Below are 26,993 nucleotides of genomic sequence, written 5' to 3'. Positions count from 1 at the left end.
CATAAGCTGCTTCAGTCCAACATCTACATTAGCATGATGATGAAGATGAAACCAGGGTGGACATTTCAGCAGGACAATGATCCAAAACACAGCCAAGCAAACTCTCAAATGCTTTCAGAGAAAGAAAATCAAGCTGTAGAATGGCCCAGCCAACCACCTGACTTGAATCCAAATGAAAATCCAAATTGAAGATCAGATTTGCTAGACGAGACCCACAGAACCATTAGGATTTTTACACTCTGTTGAAGTCTGTGAAAAACTCACACCTGAACAATCCATCTGAATTTATTTTCCATACGAGAGGCGTATTTAAGCTGCCATCACCAAAAAAGCCTTTTATATGAAGTATAAAACACATTTCAGTAGTTCAGTACTTTCTCCTTGTGTCATTTCATTCTTATTACACATAACTCAACAATGCTTTGTTTTATTTTTATGTTTGTATTCTTTGGGTTTTTACTCAAATCTGTTTCAGTTCCACATCAACAGCTCCTTTAGAAATATTATTCCCATCACTGAAAAAAAATATTCAAAGATTATTCCTTGAATTAACTTTTTTTTTAAGTTAAAGGGTTGTAAACAATTTGTTTAGGTTGAATTTAAACAAATAAATAATGTTGAACATTACTAAATTTAATTTGTTAGATTCATTCATTCATTTTCTTGTCGTCTTAGTCCCTTTATTAATCCGGGGTCGCCACAGCAGAATGAACCGCCAACTTATCCAGCAAGTTTTTACGCAGCGGATGCCCTTCCAGCCACAACCCAACTCTGGGAAACATCCACAAACACATTCAGACACACACTCATACACTACGGACAATTTAGCCTACCCAAATCACCTGTACCGCATGTCTTTGGACTGTGGGGGAAACCGGAGCACCCGGAGGAAACCCACGCGAAGGCAGGGAGAACATACAAACTCCACACAGAAACGCCAACTGAGCGGAGGTTCGAACCAGCGACCCAGCAACCTTCTTGCTGTGAGGCAACAGCAATGCCTAATGCGCCATTGCCTCGCCCTTGTTAGATTCAACACAAATCAATTGTTTGCAACAATTTTGCAGACAACATTTTTTTTCCAGTGGAAAAAAAACATGACATGTTAAATACTTATTTTCCACACTGTATTTAAATATATATTTATCACAAATAAATAAAAAGTATTGCAAAAGAAATGAGTCTCAGACTTAAACAAAGAATTGCATTTTGCAACAATAAGCGTTATGCAAATTAAATAAGTAATATGCAAATATGAACTAAAAATAACTACATTGTTTCACATGGCTTCATGACATTTAATTTACTGAGCTGCATGCTTATTTACAGCATTTTTAATTTTGTTTGTTAATTTCTTAATCAACAAGCAATCCATGACTGGCAAAGAAAAACAAGTTAAAAAATCTGTATACACCTTTATTAATTAAACTGACTGAAAATTCATAAAGAATGAAAACTAAACAAATGAATAAATAAATAAATAAATAAATGATCCCATCACAGTTCTACAGCCGGTACTTTCAGAAACATACAAACTTGCCTTTTGAATACCGGACCTGCAACTTACTGGCTTTACTAGTGTACTCTGATTTTTATTTTTATTTTTTTCAGTTTGTGCTCGGCGGCATCACCGTAAGTGCTGTGTGAGGTGCTTTTGGAGAGTGTCAAATGCCCTTGGCACCCCGGTGTGGGCTATTATATGGGACGGAGAAAAAGCTTTGCTCTGAAAAGATTATGAGTAAAACAAGACCCTTGTCCATTTCTCAGCAGTAGCTGTTGACTCTGAAAGCACACACAGGCGCAAACACATTCACTTCTACACTTGAACGCCACAACACTTCCCTGTCAGCGCTTTATACATTTTGTAACCCTCATTTATCGGCGATAATACCTGCCCGCTGGCCCAGACTTCCACATCGCAGGCTTTATTCCTGTAGCCGTTTCTCTTTCTGCTGTATCTTTGTGCACTAAAACACGCCTCTGTTTGTGCTGGGGGAATTTGGGATTTAGACTCAGAAGGACACAAATATCAGTTTGTGCGAATGAGGGAGTCAAATCATAATGAGGAGAGAAGCTGCAGTACATTCAGATTGCAGTTTTATTTTGGCATACAATTTTATTTTATTTTTATATGTAACCCTGGATCACGAATGTTGCAGGGGTATATTTTTGGCAATAGCAAAAATGCATCTGTTTCAAAATACAGATTTATTTTGGTCATGGTTCATATTAAAAATCACTTTTATAAGGGGTCTAAACAGAGTTGTGTGGCAACAGTCTGTGATTATAACCAGCTTTTAATGGTAAACATCGATTAATAAATTGTTTATAATCACACTTGATAAAAAAACAGTCTACAGAAACACTTTGATTGACTTTCTCGCTTTGTACATGTCATCACAGGGAGAAAGCCCTGCCCATCAGTGACAATCTCTCCTTCATTAGCATAGGACATTACTCTTGTTTTTAAAGGGCCATGATACCCCCCACTTCCGGTTAAAGTCTACTTCAGAATTTTTTCAAAAGATGCATGATTAATGGGCGTGAAGCTCCGCAAGCATCGGCCAGGAGTGGGCATGGCCAGCAGGGGAGAGAACAACTGCTGTTGACAGTGAGCTCACAAAATGAGACACAAACCGTGAGGAGACGCATGATTTTATAGTTCACAAAGTTAAAATGCAAAGAAATAAACAGTAATTTAATGCCCTGCAACATTTGTTATTCGTAATTTCATATACACATAACCATAATTTATATCATTATAAAGATAAGTGTGTTCATGTAAACACAATAAATGAGGATTCTCCCTCGATCCCCGGGTCTATTATAGATCTGAATGCAGACTCAGTGCAGCAGGTCTCCTGACCTGCCTATTTTAACCATTAATCCTGCTGGTAATCTGGAGGATTTAGGCAAACACAGCAGCACGGCCATGTGTCTGAATGTGAACGAACTCCTGATAAAAGACAGCGTCCACCATTCTTCAATTCTCGTACTGCTCTCCCGACAAAAATGCTTGCAGCACACACACAGCTTTGCTGTATGATCGGCCCTGACAAGATCGCAGGGAAAAAAACATGCAACAAACCCCGTGGATCATGGAAGCAAACACATACAAGCCTTCATGAACGGCTACTGCGTACCGTGGGTCCGTGACTTCGTGTCTCACAGCTTGCTTGAAACTGGCAGGTCTGTCTTACCTTCGGAAAGCACGTGCTCTCATGAATAATTAAGCAACCGGCTCTTCTCATAGGATAAGAAACCTCCGCTATGAATAATAATGAGAAACCGACGCGTCATCATTGCACTTGCAGTACTGCGCTACGCCGCCGATTTTGATCCCGCCCCAAAAATCATTTTAAACCTGGAAGCTGAAATTAGCTGACAAAATTATCCAGTTTTCCCCACAATTAAAGCTGACAGGTGCTAACATTGTCTTAACTGATGCTCAACACACACACATCTGTTAATATAAAAAAAAGTTCTCCAGGGTGTCCTGAACCTTTAAATCTGCCACTATGCTGTCATGTAGACATTTTAGACTTGGGCTGTAATACAGTAATATGGTATACCGCGGGATCTAAAAATAGCAACGGTGTCAGTTTCAATATACCGTCATAAAAACAATGCACTTAAACAGGAGACAAATATTAAATATTAAATATTATTTATTTAATGCCTACAAATGCATATGCGTGATTGTCATCACGGGACAGTGTGGAGGAGAGAGAGAGGTGAGGTAAGATGGCGAGTCGCGCACCAAGTGACCTGCAGTTTGGCAGTATTTCCGGTTTCGACCGAAAGAGAAGGGAGACGTGGTAAATACGAGAGGTCTGCATTCCCGCTGTTGTACCGCAGGAGCTGCGGGATCCGACCAGATTTCTTGCGGTGCGGGAATAAATTTCGGAATAAAGCGTGGGAGCGGTCGGTAACTGTGGTGTAATTTGAAAAGGAGTGGGCGGCTGTTTACGTGTGTTTGTGTGTGAATGTGAGAGTGAGTGGTGCTGTGTGTCGCTCTCTCTATGTGTGTGTGTGTGTGTGTGAATGAGAGAGAGAGAGAGTGAGAGAGAGAAAACGTGGTGCTGTGCGTTGCTTGGTGCTCTCTCTCTCTCTGTGTGTGTGTGTGCATGTGTGAATGAGAGAGAGCGTCCCACGCAGATATCTGTTACGAACAAAACAAGTGACCGCGAACCTAAGGTCGCATATACGGTATTCAGCTTCTGAATGGTTTAGGCACAAGCCAACAGTTTGGTGATCTTGTCTGAGCCTTCTGTCATAATTTTTAAGATTATTTTATAATACCGGATACCGAGGTAAAATAGGGAGGAGGTTTGACGGTATAAAAATTTGGATACCACCGAAGCCTAGCTCCGCCCTCTTTTGAAAAGAGCACAATCTCATTTAAATTTAAAGCGACAGTCACCAAAATGGCACAATTTGACTCAAAGCCTAAAGGGGAAATTTCAAAGAGATTTAGAACATTATTTGTGTGCTAATTTGAGCTGAAACGTCGCATACACACTTTAGAGACATCAGAGACTTATTTTACACCTTGTAAAAAGAGGCGTAATAGGTCCCCTTTAAGAAACAACTCATACTATTAACTATTATTCATATTAACTCAGACTTTTAGCTCACTAAACTAATTTAGTAACTAAGTTAGGATTATAACAGTAATAATAATACATTATATTTGTATAGCACTTTTCCGACATACATGCAACTCAAAGCGCTTCACAAACAACAAACAAGCATTAAAATCAACCACATAGAAAATGTATAGACAAATAAAGCATAATAAACAGCAAATATATACTCAGATAAAAGCATACGCGTATATGCATATATCCACACAATCACACACACAACAGTCCTCACATATGCATGCACACACTGTACATACATACATACATCTACACGTTATACACACTGCACACACTTCACAGACTGTTATATTCATACACAATTTTAAAAAGGTGAGTCTTAACACACTTTTTAAAAACATGAATGCTGGGTGATTCTTTCACTTCATTTGGGAGACAATTCCAAATTTTTGGAGCATAGTGACTAAAAGAAGTGCCGCCAGATCGCATCAGGTTTACAGAGTGAACTTCTAAAAGTCCAGCTCTAGAAGAGCATAACAAACGGTTTGGATTATATCTCGATAAGCAGTCAGAAATGTAAGAAGGTGTCATGTTGTGTAGTGCCTTATAAACTATTAAAAGAATCTTAAAATCTATCCTTTGGTGCAGAGGTAACCAGTGTAATTTGTTCTCGTTTCTTCAATTTAATTAAAACTCTGGCTGCTGCATTTTGTATCAGTTGACACTTCCTTACAGAACCCTTGGTTAAACCAGTATAAATAGCACTGCAATAATCAAGCCGACAGAAAATAAAAGCATTGATTAATTTCTTAGCATCATTAAAAGATAGGAAAGAACGAATTCTGACAATATTTCCTAAATAATAAAAACATGTTTTTGTAATTTGATTAGATGTATAATTATCGATGTATAATAATATCATGCAGAATATGTACTTTTTAAATACTAATAAACCGCCAATATTTTAATAATAGGTATTAAATAGACCACTAGATAATAGTGAGACTTTGTTTTTACACTAAATTGTTACAGATCTTTGTTTTAAGGCAATTAAGTAAAAAATTTACCAAAAATATTTTTTTATTTTGTAAGATATTTTGTGAATTATACACTGTAAATATATCAAAGTAGTCTCAGTATTTCGCTTAAAAAATTAAACAAACTCAAATTCTACTCTGGAATGGCAGCGCTGCTCTCATGATGTCAGTTTGACAGATTGGGTAAAATATGCTTAGCCACGCCCATCCAATCATTAGTTTGCTGAGAGTAAAAAATGAGAGTAGGAGCTCAAACTAAACTCCACCCCCTACTAAATATATATAAATGATATATACTCACTATACCTATACACATTTTTTTTAATAATAAAAATTGTCAGAAAATTAAGCAAAGATAATTTTCCATAAAAAAGATTATGCAAATTTTGTATATATACAACACACACACATATATATACATACATATATATACATACATATATATATATATATATATATATATGTATGTGTGTATATATATATATATATATATATATATATATATATATATACACATACATACATATATATATATATATATATATATATATATATATACATACATACATACATATATATATATGTATATGTATATATATGTATATAAACTTAACTATAAATTAGTAATGTTCATTGCTAAGCACTTAATTTGGACAATGATAAAAAACTGTCCAAAAAAAAAAAATCTATATCTATATATATATAGAGTTGAAGTCAGAATTATTAGCAGCTCTGAGTTATTAGCCCCCCTGTTTATTGTTTCCCTAATTTCTGTTTAACAGAGAGCAGATTTTTTCAACCCATTTCTAAACATAATAGTTTAAAGAACTCATCTCTAATAACTGATTTATTTTATCTTTGCCATGATGACAGTAAATAATATTTGACTAGATTTTTTCAAGACACTTCTATACAGCTCAAAGTGACATTTAAAGGCTTAACTTGGTTAATTAGGTAAACTACGCAGGTTAGGGTAATTAAGCAAGTTATTGTATAATGATGGTTTGTTCTGTACTATCAGAAAAAAAATAGCTTAAGAGGCTAATAATTTTGACTTTAAAATGTTTTCTTTTTTTACTCAAAATTTTTTTTTTATTCTAGCTGAAATAAAACAAAAATGACTTACTCCAGGAGAAAAAAAATATTATCAGACATACTGTGAAATTTTCCCTGCTCGATTACACATCATTTGGGAAATATTTAAAAAAGAAATAATTCTGACTTAAACTGTATATTCCACTCTGGAATGGCAGTGCTGCTCTGATGATGTCAGTTAGACGGATTGGCTGAAATAAAAGATAATTTTCCATGAAGATATTTTGTGAATTTTATACTGTAAATATTTCAAACTCAGTTATAAATTAGTAATGTGCATTCCTAAGCACTTAATTAGGACAAATGTAAACAATTTGTCTACTCTGGAATGGCAGTTTAACTCTGATTGTTTTTTTGTTTTTTTGATGGATTGGGTAAAATATGCTTAGCCACGCCCCTCCAACTATTAGTTCGCTGAGTGAAAGATGGGAGGAGTTCAAACAAAACCCCACCCCTTACCAAATATTTATATTTAAAACATAATATATACTCAATATATACCTATACTAAAATGTTTATTTTATTGGCAAAAAAATTGTTAGAATATTAAGTTAAGATAATTTTTCATGAAGCTATTTTGTTAATTATATACTGTTAATATATATCAAAACACAATTACAGATTAGTAATGTGCATTGCTAAGCACTAAATTTGGACAAACGTAAACAATTTTCTCAGTATTCCGATTTAAAAAATACAAATAAAACTCAGATTCCACTTTGAAACCGCAGTGCTTCTCTGATGACCACCAACCATTAGTTTGCTGCAAGTGAAAGATAAAAAATGAAACACCGCCCCCTACACAAGGTTGGAAATACATCCTCATACTGAATTAAAAATCTGCAGCAACTTCCGGATCACTGTAAATGAGCTGATGTGATGCTTTTGCAAATGAAGCACGTGTGAGAACTGATTTAATACGAGTGTGTGTTGATAGATTGAGATGCACACAAAACATCTTTCATATACCGTCTACATTTGTTTGTCTTCAGAGGGTAAATAAGTGAGTGTTTGTATCCGGCATGTATGTGTGGGTGTGATGTGTGTGTCTGAACACACCTGTTGAGGTAACAGTGGAGGTGGAAACTGTCTTTCAGCACAGACAGAGGAAGTGATGACGGAATTAGTGCTGCAGCATCCTGTCTTATTGGCTTTATTAGAGACAGATAGAATGACATATCACTTACATAAACTACTATGCTGGTACACAGGATTATAAAGACTATTATACTTTGGTATATGCTGATTTCCGAATAAAATATGGAGTACATACTTGCTAAAATTAAACCTGAAAGCATATTTTTTACATATTTTTGCAATTATATTATATTTGTAATTTTATTTAATGTAGTTTATATAGTTATATTATGTAAAATACTAAGGGTTTGATCAAATAAGATTGATTATTTCATATGTTAACATTATAATTTTAAATAACATATATTAAATGTTTACATATATATATATATATATATATATATATATATATATATATATATATATATATATATATATATATAATTGTTTTATTGTATTTAACAAAAATGTTATAACTAAAATTCATTACATCCTACTAAATGCATTTAGGTTTCTTTTATAATGCTGCTCTGTGCAGTCTAATAAAACACACAACAAATCAAAGCCTTTTTAGTGTTTCCCTGTTTTCTATAAAACCATTGAGACAAAAACACTTTCTCCAGGCCTGTAGGAGGCAGACTAAAGCAAACTAAGGGAGCACACAATATTATCCATTAAATGCTCATGAGAAAAATGGCCTGATTTCAACTTATCTACAGGTGAAAAGGGGGAAGTAAATATTGTTTTATTAGAGCTTTTTTATATAAATCACTGACATTATTACTCTTTAAATATTCTGATTGATTCTATCAGGGGTTTTACATTTGTAATACAATACAATACATTTGACTTACATACTTTTAAGGGCACCTATGATGAAAATCAACTTTGGAAGCTGTTTGGACAGAACTGTGTGTAGGTGTAGTGTCAACAGTGATATTGGAGTGATATAAAGACAATAAGTCTCCATTTTGTTTTATTTCCTGGCGTTAAAATAGAATCCAAATCCCTATTACTTGGTTTTCCCGCCCAGTGAATTGATTGACAGCTATGTATTAACATGTACCCATAAGGTGTATAATCATATCCACAAGACAGGACCTGCGCGAATCAACTGGGATTAAAAGATCTGTTCAGCTCGCCGTAATCATCTCCACATCAAGAATGAGTTTTACAAGTTTAAAACATTTTTAAAACAGTGCATGTTTGTAATAAAGACTGTAAAATCGATGTAATTCATCACCACAGCCACATGTCAGTACAATTATAAAAGACGCTTCAGTTGAGGTTTGTGGACGTTTAATCAGGTTTATTTTGTACATTTACATAACGGATATCTATATAGCAGTGCATATTTGCTGTACAAAAACAATGCAAAGCTAAACGCATGCGCAGACTTTATAACAACATTGTATGTGACTCATTGTTGCAGAAAGGCTTGACTTAACTCTACAACAAATATAACAAATAATCGTAGGGAAATTCTTACTGTAGTAAGGCAGATCTGCTTCATTCTTGTCTGTCACTGTGCTGTTTATCTATGTGACGGCTAAACGCATCAGAGAAATACATAGCAATCTCTATGGCTCTGATCCGTACGTGGGAACGGTGGGCGGGGTGAACCAGCTCGTTTGCATTAAAGGCACAGGTGACAAAAACACCATCCTAACAGCTCAAATTTCCCAAAGGTGTAGGGTCTGGGTGGAATGTTAAAACATTCTCTTGTGACATCAGAATATAACAACACGTTGTTTCTAATTGGAATCTTTATTTTTAGGAGAAAATAATAATCAAATAAGTATTGCAACTATTTTGCGGAGGAATCTGATGAATTAAATGCAGTATCACTTGTTGAATAAGACAAAACCTTCAGAGCGGAGGCCAGACTGAACACACAGACAACTGCAGCATTCACATTCTCCGCTTATCTGGACTGGAATGTGTTTCTAACCCCTCCGCGTGCATGCACACACACACACACACACACACACACGCACACACGCACACACGCACACACGCACACACACACACACACACACACACACACACACACACACACACACACACACACACACAAAGGTAGTTCTGAGAAGCAAGAGAATAGGAATCACTCATAAATAATAAAAAAAAAAAAAAAACATGATTGAGTCCTATATGGCCTAGATTGTTTTTGGTTTGATTTTTCTGACATTTTCCTTTGATTTAAAAGCTTCTTCAGTTTAATGGTTGCTTTCTTCCATTATTTTCATTCTGACGTATTTTCTCCTAACCTGGAAATTTCTTTTAATTTAATGGCATTATTTACATTTTTTCTGTTTCTCTTTTTAGAATTTTTCTGTGATTTTTATTCAGCTCAAGTTTATTTGTATGTTTTTACAATAATAATCGTTCCAAATCAGCGTTTTTTCTTCGTCTTGAATTTTTTTTACCCTAAAAATTTATTGTGATTTTAATATTGCTAATTTGATGGAATTATTCTTTATCTTATCATTTTCTTTGATCCTAAACATTTCTTGTGGTTAAAATACTGTTATTTTATTTCAATTTAGTCCATTTTAAGTCATACATTTTTATTCTTAGTTTCTCTTTGCCCAGTATTTGTCTTTGAAAGTGAAAATTCATCATCATCATCATCATCATTCAAATCAAATTTTAACACAATACTTCCACACTGTAAAAAAAAATATATGATCAGTTTGTACTGACAGCATGTTTTTAGGTCATTGTAACTCTACTAAGTTAATCATGTTCTAATTTATTTTAGTCACACAAGCTGTTTTAAGCCAGTTTGATATAGTATTAGTACAATGAACTCATAGGTTAATTTCATTCAGCTTAAAAATTTAAGACAACCAATTGTTTACAATGCATGTGTTCCTTTTTTTCTCTGTCTTGATTTTTTCTTTGAACCTAAATATTTATTGTGATTTTTTTAAGATGCTATTTTGATCGAACAGTATTTATTTTTCCTTCTCTTTCTTTATCTTTTTTATTTTCTTTAATCCTAAACATTTCTTGTGGTTTAAATGCTGTTATTTCATTTCAAGTCATACATTTTCATTCTTTTGTTTCTCTTTGCCCAGTATTTTTATTTAAAAGTGAAAATCCATCGTCATTTTAGCTAAATTCAATTCAAGTTTATTTGTACGGCTCTTTTCACAATGATTATCGTTCCAAATCAGCTTTACAACTTTAACATAATACTTCCATGTTTTCAGAGTTTTTCCCTTCATCTTGAACTTTTCTCTGAACCTAAATATTTATTGGCATTTTAATGTTGCTAATTTGATGGAACGATCTTTATTTCTCTTTTTTTTATTTCTTGATTTCTATTTCTTTGGTCCTAAACATTTCTTGTGGTTTAAATGCTGTTATTTCATTTCAGTTAATTTCAAGTTCATTCATTCATTTTCTTTTCGGCTTAGTCCCTAAATTAATCCGGGTTCGCCCCAGCAACTTATCCAGCACATGTTTTTTACACAGCGGATGCCCTTCCAGCTGCAATCCATCTCTGGGAAACATCCATACACACTCATACACTTCGGACAATTTAGCCTACCCAATTCACCTGTACCGCATGTCTTTGGACTGTAGGGGGAACTGGAGCACCCTAAGGTAACCCATGCAAACGCGGGGAGAACTTGCAAACTCAGAAACACAGAAACGCCCACTGATCCAGCAGAGGCTTGAACCAGCTGCCTTCTTGCAGTGAGGCGACAGCACTACCTACTGCGCCAACGCATCGCCCTTAATTCAGGTTACATTTTATTTTTTTACTCTTTATTTTCATTTTCATTGAAAAAACTTTCATACATTACATACAGTACTGCCTAAGTCCTTACAAAGAAATAATTCCTTGCCATTTTAGTTTAATTCAATTCCAGTTTATTTGTACAGCGCTTTTACAGTTACCTTTTAAAATAAGCTTTATAATTTTAACACGATGGTTCCACGTTTTAATTTTTTCCTCTTCATATTGCATTTTTCTCTGTAACCTAAAATATTATTGTGATTTCTTATGTTGCTTTTAGAGCAGTATTTTTTCTCCTTCTCTTTCTTTTCATTTTCATTGATCCTAAAAAATGTCTTGCTGTTATTTCATTGTAGTTCCTTTTATTTCAAGTTCATTCATTTATTTTCCTTTGGTTTAGTCTCTATTTCAGTAGCCGCCACAGCAGAATAAACCGCAAACGATTCCAGCATATGTTTTACGAAGCGGATGGCCTTCCAGCCACAACCCAGTACTGGAAAACAAGCATACACGCTCATTAACACACACACTCATACACTATGACTAATTTAGTTTATTCAATTCACCTATTGCTCATGTCTTTATACTGTGGGGGAAACCAGAGAACCCGGAGAAAACCCACACCAAGATGCGGAAAACATGCAAACTCCACACAGAAATGCCAACTGACCCAGCCAGGACTCGAACCAACGAACCTTCTTACAGTGAGGCGACAGTGCTAACTACTCAGCCACCGTGCCACCTGCTCATTTCAAGTCATATATTTTTATTCTTATATTTTAAGTTCTATATATTATTGCAGTTTTTTTTTCTTTGAACCTGAAAATTGATTGTGATTTTAATGCTATTATTTTAAAGCAACAGTTCCATGTTGTCATTCAATTATAATAATGTCAATTTTTACTCTGCCCTTCCTATTGTTTTTCATGACTTTGTTTCTTATCTCCGTTGTATCTCTATGTGTGTGGTGTGATTCAATGTTATTAGGTGTGTGCGTAATTTCAGTATCCCTGTTCACATGCCTCTGTGTGTGTTTGTGTGTGTCTGAAATGGTGTAATGTATGATTGTAGAAATGCTGCATTGTCAGTGAGGTTTGGAAACACTACAGAGAGCAACAACAGGAGCTCCGAATGGACAAAAGAAAAGGAGTGTATCCTCAATTTCCTCTAAGACAACAAACACTCTCGAGTTTATTTAAAGAGCTCTTCAGGACCACCAAAACTGAAGTGTTTTATTTAAAGACCCCTCAATGCCATAGGTTATAATGAACAGAGCTCTCCGTTTTATGATGCCATTATTCTGCCATGCACAAAAAAAGCTAATGAGCTTGACATATAATATATGTCGCAATTATCTTTAACGTGCACAATCATTTTACAGTTTAAAGAACCAAAAATAAGACAATACTATAGTGTAACTCCAACTAAAACAACAGCAAAACAATTATTGCAATGTAAATTCTGTGATGAGACAATATTTGTAGTAAACAGTAACTGAAAATAACTAAATTCATTCATTCATTTTCCTTCGGCTAAGTCTCGTTATTCTCGCTATTATATCCTCAGGGGTCCCCACAGCTTAATGAACCGCCAATTATTCCAGGATATGTTTTACGCAGCGCATGCCCTTCCGGCTGCAACCCATCCTGGGAAACACACATACACGCTCATACACCCATACACACTCATACTCTACGGAAAATTTTATTAATTCAATTCAATAATGCATCTCTTTGGACTGTGGGGGAAACCAGAGCACACAGAGGAAACCCACACCAACACGGGGAGAACATGCAAACTTCACACAGAAATGCCAACTGGCCTAGCTGGGACTCGAACCAGTGACCTTCTTGCTGTAATGTGATAGTACTAACCACTGAGCCACTGTTGCCCCCAAATAACTAAATAACTTCTTTAAAAGTCTAGGGTTAGTAATATATGTACAACAGTAGTTTTATTATTCATTGTTATTGTATATATTTTAATAGTTTACAAAAGTAATTTTCATTCATCACTCTATTTGAAATACATTTTGAGATATAAGATGTTAATATTTTTTCATTAATCACCTCATTTTGTCTTCAACTACAGCTATGCATTTAGTTACTTTAAGTGTTTTTGTTGTTGTTGTATTTTTATCATTTTTTTTAAAGATTTATTTTAAAGAAAATAATACTTTTATACAGCAATGTTGAATTAAATAGATGTTTATAAATGTTTTAGAGCACTAAATCAGCAAACTATAAAGACATTCTTAAGATGACGTGACATTGAAAACTGCAGCAATGATGCTGAAAATTTCGCTCTGCTTAACAGAAAGATACTCCATTTTAACATATTGTTGTGTGCCAGCATGTATTGATTATTTTTTATTTATTTATTTTAATGGTCACACTTTATAATAAGGTTTCATTAGTTATACTTGCACAGCATTTAGTTCATTATTTACTAATGCATTATTAACATTTAAAGTCATTTTTTAATATGAGATAATTTATCGTGAGTTAACATAAATGAACAATGAACAGCTTTATTTCCATTAACTAATGTAACTAACACGAACAAAAACTGTAAATAATGTATTGTTTGTTTAGGCTACCAAATGCATAAACTAACATTAACTAATACAACCTCATTTTAGTGTTACCATTTTAACATTAAAGAACATTTAGCAATATTATTTTCCTTGTCTTGGTGAGCAAAAATCTTACCAAACACAAAACTTTGTTGGTAGTATATCATGTGCAAAACAGGCACAAAAATGACAGTCATCGTTCATCAATCCAATCATCCCCACCAAAACCAGCTCAACCCATCAATACATCCCATTATTTCCAGTTATATACATCTCATATACTACTCTAAACCACATATACAAATACATCTTCCTCAAAAAACACAAGAGACATCGCTGTCCACATGCTAAAGCCATTATAAACGTGACAGCGAGCTAGAGTAAACACAGCAGGCCGTGTCTGACACACACACAGAAAAAACACAGACTATCACACAGACACACACACACACCTCCTGTTCATCCATGTCAGCATCATTTCATCATGCCAACTGTATCAGCTCTGTCCATACCAATATTATGTGCATGTGTGTGTGTGTGTGTGTGTGTGTGTGTGTGTTTAAGTCACACATTTATTGCCACATCAGCAACTCGTGTATTTCATGCCACAATCAATATAGATACAAATATATAATGTAATAATAATGTAATAATAATAATAATTTAGTCATATTTTATTAAGAAATTATACTATATACACACACACACACACACACATATATATATATATATATATATATTGTGTGTGTGTGTGTGTGTGTGTGTGTGTGTGTGTGTGTGTGTGTGTGTGTGTGTGTGTGTGTGTGTAAAAAAAGCCTTATATTACCTAATTTGATGATGCTACCTTCAAAAATATCAATATAAACATCAATAAAATCTGTCTACGTATTTCTATGCATACAAAAGCACATGTACACAGTTTATGTCGCTTTAAGGGACTTCTATATGCATGCTTTTTTCTGAAAATCTGCAACTTTCTATCAGTGTCTGGATGTGATAAAACACCCACAGATGTGGCAGAAAGCATTTGCTGCATATTTGCATTTTCTGGTCATAATTCTGACCTTGAAATCGGGATAAGACACAAAATAATAGGAGAGAATTGAATAAGCCGAGAATTGAATAAGCAGTTGTGACCTGCATCAGAGGAAGCTGGGAATTATTTTGTTGCTCCAATTTTCCTATTTATGACAATAAAATATTTCGGCACCATACAAATGACTGTCAAAGTAAATAATAATAATAATAATAATAAAGTTGCATGATGAAGCAACACAGACACTACCCAATGGGCAACTTGATGTTAAGACAACGTGAAAAAATGAATAAATCAAAAACACACATCGATTGGATGTGAATTGAATACCTTGATGTCAAAACAACATCAAATTGATATCTAACATTCAATAACAGGACTATTCTTTGACAGCAAGGTAGGTTACATTCATAGTAGGGACACAAAATCTAAATGTGTTATTTGTATTTGAAGCTTTCAGATGAATAAAACCTTTCTTTTATTATAATAATTTGTGTCATTTTTCTGATGGTCTAAAAGTCATCAATGTGTGGATGTCAAATAAACGTCACAGTCTAGACATCAAACTTCCTTTTGAGATCATTTTTGAAGTCAATTAGATGTCATTTCAATATCAAGACACTCTCTGGGTATTTTTTTCCAATTTTAGAAACACCTAATAAATCTACTAAGAAGCATTTAGGAAATATGATGCCAAGAAATGTTATTAAAGGGGTAGTTACACCCCCTAAAATACAGTTCTATTATCATTTACTTGCCCTCATTTCATTTTAAACCTTTTAGATCTTCCTTCATGCTTGGAACACAAATGAAGAGAGTTTTAATCAGACCTGACAGATTTCAGTCCCTTCGACAAACGTCTACTCACTCAAAATTCTTGCTTCAAAATTTTCATAGAGATCAACATATAAATATGTATCAAGTGGTTTTATCCAAGATTTCTGAAGAGACAAGATCTCTTTATATGATGCAAACAGCAATCTGGGAAAAGTAGCCTAATTATACCTACTTGAAAAGAACAATCTTTACTTGTTCTTGCGAAAAGCTTAAAACTCATGGAGCATATTTTAGCCCCTCGTGTGTAGCGTTTTTTTTTTTCATGAATACCCCCATTTATTTTTGGGAAGAATTTTAAAAGAATAAAAATAATGTGGAAACTCAGCGTCTGCTTTAAATATTTAAATGACTTTTTAACCCAGTTTGTCCATATATTACCCACATTAAAGTGTGAAACATCCCAGTAAGTGCAAAGACTAATAGGTAAAGAACTACAATCCCATGAAGCATTGCTGCATGTAATGAAGCATTGCAAGTGACAATGATTAAAACCTTCTGAAATACTTTAATTGTATCTGTAGAAATGTTATATTTCAAGTAATGTTAAACATGCAAATAATATTCAACGAGAAAAAAATGTTTACTGTTGCACTATTGTTTTTTCTGAGGTTCATATCTCATTGGTTCATGCTGAGGCTCAATCCTCATTGGTTCTTTGGTAGCTAACAGGTGTCCTGTGATTCTAGAATGATTATTTCAATTCAATTCATCTATATTTCTACAGTGCTTTTACATACAGCAGATGAAGAAAAGAGAATAAAAAGCCATAACAATATTTCAGATTGTGGAAGATTCCAGTACAGGCAGGCAGATGAGTAGCAGTAGAATGCTGGTGTATTTCTAGTTGAATTCAAACTAATTAATTAATTGGTTAACTAAACGATTAACTACAATAATAGGTTCTCAGGCATCAAGCAAGCATGCTTGAGCTTCCATGACCAAATGACATCGTTAAATTCATGTTATCTTGGATTACAATTAGGGCTGTACAATATATCGTTTCAGCATGTGTGATCATTCGCAATAGTCACATGGCAGGACTTGCAGTATTGAGTCTGGATTATAATTGATCATTTGCAAGTGTTTTTGAGGCCTGTGGCTGTATGAGGGTTTTGAAAGCATTCATGCATAAGAAATTGTATTGTTAGTAACTTTAAATACGATTAATTGCATTGAATTATTTGTATTTTTATTATTTAATCCCTGCACCTGAATACTGTTAGACACGGAAAACTATAAAACACTTTGTTTCAATCGTAACTTTTCCTTTATTGTATTTATCTATATTTTTCTTTTGTTTATGAGATGTTATGCAAATGCACTCGCCTACAGATTCCTCCCAATCAATCTAGGATTCTAAATACTTTCCAAATAGAGATATACAAGTCATCTGGCGAAACTGTTTTCATATCGCAATATACAGTTGAAGTCAGAATTATTAGCCCTCCTAAATTATTATGCCCCCGTATATATATTTTCCTACATTTTCTTTTTAACGGAGAAAAGATTTTTTTTCAACACATTTCTAAACATAATCGTTTTAATAACTGATTTATTTTATCTTTGTCATGATGACAGTAAAGAATATTTTACTAGATATTTTTCAAGATACTAGTATTCAGCTTAAAGTGACATTTAAAGGCTTAACTAGGTTAATTGGCCAAGTTAGGGGGATGAGACAAATCATTGTATAGCAGGGGTGTCCAAACTCAGTCCTGGAGAGCCGGTGTCCAGCTGAATTTAGCTCCAACTTCCTTCAACACACCTGCCTGGAAGTCTCTAGTACACCTAGAAAAAGCTTGATTAGCTGGTTCAGGTTTAATTGGGATTTGAACTAAAATATGCAGGACTGAGTTTGAACACCACTGTTGTATAGGGATGGTTAGTTCTGTAGACTATTGAAAATAAAATATTGCTTAAGTGGATAAAAATTGACCTTAAAATGTTTTTTTGTTTTTTATTAAAAACTGCTTTTTATTCTAGCAAAAATAGAACAAATAAGACTTTCTCCAGAAGTTAAATATTATCAGACATACTGTGAAAAATTCATTGCTCTGTTAAACATCATTAGGAAAATATTTGAAAAAAAAAAATTCACAGGACGGTGAATAATTGACTTCAACTGTATATCGTACAAGGAGAAAGTATCACAATGTTAGATTTTTCCAATATCGTGCAGCCCTAATTACAATGTTCAATTCATGTTTTTTTAAAATCTCTTTATGAATGTTTTAAAGCAACAGCTTTTTTTGTCAAATGACCTTCAATGAAAGAACACTTCAGCTGTCTACCAAAAAAAAGCAGTGAATTTGGGTTTGGGCTGCACAATATTGGAAAAGTCTGATATTGCGATACTTTATTTTTCTGCAATAAATATTGTGACATAAACACAGTTTCAAGATTCATAGCTCTATTTGGCAGTTTTCTAGGGAGTCTAACATAAAGTTGAATTCAGAGTTATTAGCCCTTTAAATTATTAGCCCCCGATTAACGGAGAGATTTTTTCAACACATTTCTAAACATAATAGTTTTAATAACTCATCTCTAATAACTGATTTATTTGATCTTTGTCATGATGACAGTAAATAATATTTGACTAGATATTTATCAAGACACTTTTATACAGCTTAAAGTGACAGTTAAAGGTTTAACTAGGTTAATTAGGTTGACTAGGCAGGACTAGGTTAGGGTATTTAAGCAAATTATTGTATAATGGTGGTTTGTTCTGTAGTCTATTGGTTTCCGGGGGTAATTTTGACCTAAAAATGTTTTATTTTAAAATTAAAAACTTTTATTCTAGCCGAAATAAAACAAATAAGATATTCTCCAAAAAAACAAAAAAAAAACAAACAAACATCAGACATACTGTGAAAATATCTTTGCTCTGTAAAACATTGTTTGGGAAATATTGAAAAAAAAAAAATCAAAGGGGGCTAATAGTCAGACTTCAACTGAATACAGTAATAACAATGCAAAAACTCTTTTCTTATTTTGCATTGTCTCGTTTCTAGTCCAAATATGAAAAAAAATTATCAAGTAAAACTATTTTATTGTTTTCACCTTCAGAAGAGACAACTCAAAGTTTTGAGCTAACTTTTTGAGCTAAATTAAAATAACCAAAATGATCTGCCATTAGGGTCAGCAAATCAATCTTGTTTGCGCTTTGAAATGTAGATATTTGGACTAGAAACAGGACAAAAATTCTAAATAAGAAAAAAAAATGTGTATATTGTATAAATAAATAAATAATTAAATGCAATTAATCTGTTACACCATAATCATTATATTTTTTCGTGCGGAAATGTTTTAAACTCTCTTAAAATGCTCAGTTACAGGCCTTAACAGCACATGCAAATGACAAACTTTTGCTCTATTATGGTTAAACTTAGCAGTGACTCTACAAATCACATGTGTTCTGTAGCTCCTGGTCAACTATAATTCCGATTCAACATTGCATATCTCACGATGTGACTATTGTAGATGAACAGATTGCCATATCAATGCTGAAACAATATATTGTGCAGCTCTAGGACTGGCCAACCCTTGAATTCAGTGTTCACACTCACCTTAAGCTCCTTAAAGAAGATGCAGCTTCGTGCCCACTCCACGATAGAGAAGAGCGTCTGGTCGGCCATGTGGCACATGAGGCCAAATGTGCTGAGCCGCTCGGGTTTGGCTGCGAGGCGGGAGCTCTGCTCCTGATTGGCTGCCGTGCTCCGTGAGTTCTGCTCCTGCTGCAGGTGCGCCAGGTGAGCGCTTATTTTGCTTTGCACCTGGAGCTCATCCTGCTCACAGCGAACAAACTCCAGAACCAAAGGCGGCACTGTTAAACCCGGTGCCACCACCTGCGGGCTGCTGGACACCCGTGTTTGCTCGATATACGTGTAGCCTGGCACTGACTCTGGGGAGCTGGCACTGGTGTAATGCTCTGAGCTTGTGTAGTGGTCAGGATACTCAGACTTTATGGCACGGCTGGGCAGATTTGGATAGGGGTATTGTGCTGGGAGAGGAGTGTGGGCCGGGATGGGGACGGATAAACTCAGGGAGCTGGATGCGTAGAGGCTGCGTTCGTAATCGGTGGGTGCCACAGAGGTGACGATGTTCGGATGGGTGTTTTTCGGAGCTGGCACAGACAAAGCTGTGCTGAAGGTGTAGTCAGGTTGTGGTGATGTCAGCAAAGGGGGTGTGGCTTCCATCTTTAAGCCACTGGCCCGGATGAGAGCTTTCTTCTGCTGCTTTAACGCCCGGTCTCGCTTATACATGGGGCCGAATTTGTTGCGGCCTCCTCGCATCCTATCCGCACGGACAGCTGTGAGCACAAACAATGATATATTACATTATACATCATAACTTTTTATTATTTTATTGTTATTAAATTATTATTATTATTATTATAAATAATATAGAACACTGAAAGCAAATATATTCAGTAGAATTCAGAATTATTAGCCCCCCTGTTAATTCTTTTCCCAATTTCTGTTTAACGGAGAGAAGATTTTTTTTCAACACATGTTTAGACATAATAGTTTTAAAAACTCACCTCTAATAACTGATTTATTTTATCTTTGTCATGATGACAGTAAATATTATTTTACTAGATATTTTTTCAAAACACTTCTATACAGCTTAAAGTAACATTTAAAGGCTTAACTAGGTTAATTAGGTTAACTAGGCAGGTTAGGGTAATTAGGCAAGTTATTGTTTAATGATGGTTTGTTCTGTAGACTGTAAGCTATATATTGGAAAAATATATAGCTTAAAGGGGCTAATAATTTTGTCCTTAAAACTGTGTTTAAAAAATTAAAAGCTGCTTTTACTCTAGCTGAAATAAAACAAATAGGACTTTCTCCAGAAGAAAAAACATTATCAGACATACTGTAAAAATGTCCTTGCTCTTTTAAACATAATTTGGGAAATATTTAAAAAAGAAATAAAATTCAAAGGTGGGCTAATAATTCTGACTTCAACTGTATATTGAAAAAAAATTTGTATAATTAAGAACTAAATAAACAACAAATATAATACAATATAACAAATATTAAAACAGTATGCTGCTTGCATAAATAAAATAGTTTATTATTTATAATGCTATATCCTACACTGTAAAAATAAGCGTTATTTTACAGGTAATTGTCTGTATTTTTACATTATTTTTTAGTATTTTCATTATACAGTAAAAAACCTGCTTTTTTACAGATATTTTACGAAATAAGAAACGCTTAACATTAAATTTACAGTTATTAATGCTTGTATTTTGGTATTACGCTTAATTATTTGTTTTTTTAAAGGAAATGGTCTGTATATTCAGAGTGTAACACGTCATTTTACGTTATTATTTACAGATTATTCCTGTAAAAATAGGGAAACAAAAATTCTATCAATTTGTTTTTAGTGAAGACAGTAATTATATGAGGATTAACGTCCGGTTAATAATGTCAAATAATAGCCTATTGTTTGTAGGCTGCATATAATGCATGCACTGTAAAATTTTAAATGTTTATTTTACTACTCTAACAATATTGCTGTGCTAATAATTAATCACCAGTGGCTGCGGATCGCTGGAAAACTACACACGCTACTTTAACAAACTACAACTCCCGGCATGCACCTCGCACACCCGGGTTCCTATTTCTGACTGATTACACACACAGTCAGAAGATCTGGACTGATTTCAAGGACTACAAACTTAGCAAACACAGACACATCGTTGCTGAGTCTTAAACTGTTTAGTGAGCATTACAGTTTTACCCCTTTACTTTTACATTGTTTGCCGCCTTTGAGCTTGGGATTATCTGTGCACCTGTTTGTTTCTGTTTCAACCTTTAATTGCAAGACGATTCTCTTAATAAATTGCTATTAGACCCTCAACTTTGTTGTGCAGGCATCCTTACATGGCACTAATCTTGTTTTGTTGTTAAACCATGACCAAATATGTGTTTTTTTTGAAAGAAAGAAAGAAAGAAAGAAAGAAAGAAAGAAAGAAAGAAAGAATTAGATATATAACAATTTTGTATTTTTTCAAGCAAATTTGTTTTTGTTTTTTACACATTCTAAAAAATATTTGTTAAACTAAAATATAGTTTATAGTTATATTTACAGTGTTTTATGACAACAGCAATAATTTGTACCTAAGATTTTTTTAATCATACTTTAGAATATTTTATTGGAAAGTGGAAAAATGTATGGAATATTTAAAGATTTAATGCATAATTACATGAATTATTCTGTTTAATCACAATAATTAATGTGTGTAATACAGTAATAACCTGCATACTTACAGTAATAATCATTATAATCACATTAATTAATTTGTATAATTGCATTAATAACCTGAAAATTACAGTGATAATCTTAAAAATCACACAAATTAATCTGTTTTCCCAGTGCTGGGTTGCAGCTGGAAGGGCATCCGTTGCATAAAATATATGATGGATAATTTGGTGGTTCATTCCGCTGTGGTGACCCCTGATTAATAAATAGACTGAGCCTATATATATATATATATATATATATATATATATATAATAATTTGAAAAATGACAGCCATAATCTGTATAATTGCAGTAATAACTAGTAAAATTGCATTAAGTACCATTTTTGTTCTTTTTTTTTTCAAAGTTTACATGCAAATTATCAACAGTGATAAACTGTAATTTAATGAATTTTGATCATAAAGTATATTCTGTATTTTTAGTTTTTGCTCGTAATTCTGTGAAATAGTTATTTTCTGTAATTTAACAGAATCTCTCAGGAAGCCCTGTTGCTAGTCTTTTGACCGTTTTTTAACAGATTTTTTTTTACAGTGTATGCATATGCCAGAAAGTAAAGAACAATTAAAAAGGGGTTTTCACAGTAATGCCATAGAAGAACTGTTTGGTTGTCTATAAAATAAACCTCTAAATGGTTAGCTGAAATAGTTTCTGCATTCAAGCTGGATATGATTCTCTAGATTCGGCAAGCAGAAGATGAATGATAAAATATAGGACCCTTTGTATATGTTAATAATGTCTCTGTATTTTTTTTCTCCTGCTTTTTCTGTGTCCACTTTTTTTCTTATTCCATTAGTCTGGCAGAGATTATTATCTTTTTTGATGGTGCTATATAATTGCTGTATTGTTTGCTAGTGGTTTGGTGCACTTTGTTTTTGGTATCAGGTAATAACACTGAGATAATTTTGTTAACACATGCATGATGCACCATTTGGTATTATGTTTTCATAAAAACCTCTATAAATAACGTACAAAATAATAATAAATAAATAAACCTTTAAGTGTAAAGTGTTTTTTTCTGAAGAGCCATTTGCTAAATGAGAAGTTCCCATGCTTATTAGAGGTTCTTCATAGAACCATTGAACCTGTATCTGCAAGTTAGTTACATCATACTACCTTACTTAAAAGGTGCATATTAGTATCCACATGTACCTAATAAGTACCTTTGAAGTACCACTATGGACCTTCCAGGCACAAACATACCGTTTGAAAAGGTACTGCCCCAGTGACAGCTCCTGTACCTTTATTTCTGAAAGTGTATACTGTTTTAAATCTGCACAACTCTGGTTTGCACTCTTTGCCATGTGCCCTTAAGTGCAATCATATTGTTTACAATTTTTGTAACATATTTTTAAATTATATTATATGTGTAATTGTATTTATTGTAATTTCTTTTTTAAATTATTGATAGTTTCGATTCTCTGTATGTCCTGTACATGTGGTTGAATTGACAATGAAGCTGACTTTGACTTTGACTGGATGGTAATAAGAACCTTTATATTTTAGAATAAAGGTATCAATATCTTCCATATCTTTAAGGATTTCTATGTTAAAATATACAAAAAATAAAAAATGTAAATACTACAAGTAATGCAGATAATAATAAACTAAATAAAATGTTTATACAAAGATAAAGATATACATTTTATTATAAGATTAATAAGTTCTGAGGTGGCGACCCATGTTGAATAAAGGGACTAACCCTAAGGGAAATTAATGAATGAATTATACCCTGACTGTAAACGGTCATGTGATACCAATTAATTATATAATAAAAATATAATAAGTATAACAAACATAATAATAAGTACAATAATCAATGAATAATATCACTTATTGATTGAATATATTGATATTCAAACTATGAATATCAGTTGTTATAAAATAATGTTATATAATAAACAGAGGGAAAGGCTTTCCAGTATAGCATACTTCAAATTAAATTGTATTCTGAAGTAAATAAACATGTTAATTACAAAATGGTATTTGTGGAACTCTAAATAAATAATAAATAAATTTTTAACGCCGTTTTGTTTCTTTGTTTCTTTTGTTATCATTATTTTTTAGAAATGGCGGGTCCAGTCCGACAAGCATGTGAATGTTGCTTCTTGTCTGTTTCTCTAAAATTCGTCCTTCTATTAACTCACGAACTAGTTAAAAATACCATGATAGCCTGAGCGATTAAAAATAGAGCCGTGCTTAAAAGAATACTTAACCTTGATCCAGAAGCAAAGCGCGCGCAGCCGGTAACGCAAAGGTGCCTGCAGATAACAGCGACCTTGCAAAAAACACTGCATTCTTTTTTTCACGGCTGATTTTTTTCGACATCTGAAATGAATCAAGCTGCAGCGATTTAATTTCTAATTCGTTTTTTAAAGGGTCAACATGTCCTACAATATACCAATTTTCAGCCAGCTGTACAATAAGGAAATGTATAAATCATACCACAATATTTGTTTTTTCTAATGTTATATAATATAAAGGCTACCCTTATTCTGTAAGAAATGCTTCCTAGCTTTAAGATCTTAACATATTTTTAAGACTGCATTTTTAGATTCTTGATCATAATAATGTTTATATTTTATCATTTTTCTGTGTTGAATCCTTTGCATGTTTGATTTCTCAGTTGTAGCGCTTATAAAATGTATTATTATTATCATTTAAATTTAATAAAATGTATAAAGTATATTATATATATATATATATATATATATATATATATATATATATATATATATATATATATATATATATATGTGATTTTTTTATAAGATAGTATGCAACATAAATAAACAACTAGACATTAAAAACATAACCAAACCATAGCTTAATTTTATCCGGAAATATTTACAAATGCAGCAATTGCATACCTCTAAAAATGGGCTATTTGTTGATTTAGTAATATAGCCTACTTAATGATGTAGTTCTCTGTATTAAATTGAATCAGGGATTAAATAAGAGAATCCGCTCACCTTCCAGTCGCATCCCGACGTTGAGACATTTCTGGAAGCGGCAGAAAGGACACCGTTTCCTCTGGGTTTTATCAATCTTACAGTCCTGACTCTCTGCACATGTGTACCGTTTGTTATTCTGTACGGTCCTTTTAAAGAAACCCTTTAAATACGGAATTAAAAGACGTTAGTAACAATAAAAGGTAGTATTTATTTTAAATATTACATGTATTTCCATAAGCCGTTGTGTTTTAAATTAACGAATACATAATTAAAATAATCAAATTGATGTATGTATTTGTTTATTGCAGCTATGTCATGTAATAATCCTTCAGTTAAGATCGCCTTTTCTTAATCGTGAACGTTCTAAAAATGTATAGAACGTTTTTCAAACATTCAGAACACGTTCTAAGTGGAACCGATTCCAAAATAGAACTTTTCTTTTTAGGAGTTGTGCCTTTTTGATTCGATTATTTGTGTAATTATATATTCAAATTAAAGTTTTCTGTACACTTAACGTAAAAATACTATTTGATTCGTTCATAACATAAACATAGGCTTTGAATTAAACATGTAGCTAAAAACAAACGAATAAATCCAGTTAATATAGAATAACGCCGTGACATTTTAGATAACCCGAAGCAACTTAAACTATATTTTAAATGGTTGACTTAATACCTTGCAGCTTTCGCAGGTTAATAAACCATAATGATAGCCAGAAACTTTATCCCCGCACACCGGACACATCTCTTCCAGGTCCGCATCATAACTGTAGTCCATCCCGCCCCGCCGAGCGCCTGCGCACACACACATATAAAACACATTTCAAATGAAGCAAATATATCCTCTCATAAAAAAAAAAAAAAAAAATTATATTGCTTTGGAAATTAGTACATGTTCTTCCGATACATAATTTGCTTCTTGTTTTGTTTTTAAAGCACCGAAATATATATATATATATATATATATATATATATATATATATATATATATATATATATATATATATATATATATATATATATATATATATACTATTTAGACTATACCAGATTTTAAAATTATGAACGACTAGGTTTCAGATTAATTAATAAACAAATTGCACGATTAAGACTTTCAATAACCATATTTAGTATATAGGCTATAAAAGCAAATTTATGTTATTTTCATTAATAATTACATATGCATGATTTTGATAACGCATTATACTTGACACATTAGCTTAATAATTTATGTCTAGGCTCAAAAAGATTGTAAATTAATTTCTAAAAAAGAAGAAACGATTAAGATAGTAATAATAAAAACAATGTAATGTGCCAAACTGTTTTATTTTGTTTTAACTTCTTGTCAACACTGATATAATGTAATAAATAAAACGCAAAGCCCTCCAATTGCGTGAACTCTTACCTGTCAGTGAGTCTCTGCTCCTCTGCGGTGCTTCAGTGCTGCTGATCTCTGCGTCAGGAATGTAAACACAAGCCGAAAAAACTGCGCGATCCTGCGGCTTCAGTGTGCGCGTGTTTCCCCGGTAAAACCCGAGTGGTGTGTGCGAGGACAGAGCGAGGGCAGCAGCTCTTTAGTGTTTGGCCTCGTGCGTTCACACAGCAGACATGCCCTCATATTCACTCACACACACACATACACAAAAGCAAAAGAGTCACTGAGTGACAGGAAAAAGCGCCTATCTGCAACAGGTTGCCTGAGGATGGGGAGGAGACTAGAGATATTGAAAATAAACTCCAGAGAATAATTACAGGGATT

The 26,993-nt window shown here is 33.4% G+C and overlaps 1 protein-coding gene across 2 annotated transcripts in view; it reads right to left on the bottom strand.

The window, feature by feature from the left end:
• nr5a1b (nuclear receptor subfamily 5, group A, member 1b) overlaps window positions 1–26,782 on the bottom strand; it is a 40,244-nt gene extending 13,462 nt beyond the window's left edge. The window contains 4 exon segments of one of the 2 annotated variants that reach the window (NM_212834.1): window positions 19,579–20,321; window positions 25,254–25,395; window positions 25,911–26,029; window positions 26,640–26,781. In NM_212834.1, the coding sequence (NP_997999.1) occupies window positions 19,579–20,321; window positions 25,254–25,395; window positions 25,911–26,012 (987 nt within the window). In that variant the 5' untranslated portion in view covers window positions 26,013–26,029; window positions 26,640–26,781. 2 annotated transcript variants of the gene reach the window in all.
• Window positions 26,783–26,993: the final 211 nt, after the last annotated feature.

The sequence above is a fragment of the Danio rerio genome, chromosome 21, assembly GCF_052040795.2.
Source record: "Danio rerio strain M-AB ecotype USA chromosome 21, GRCz13ab, whole genome shotgun sequence".
In the NCBI taxonomy this organism is placed as follows: Eukaryota; Metazoa; Chordata; class Actinopteri; order Cypriniformes; family Danionidae; genus Danio; species Danio rerio.
The sequence above is the reverse complement of the archived record's forward strand: the minus strand, read 5'-3'. Positions and strand labels throughout refer to the sequence as shown.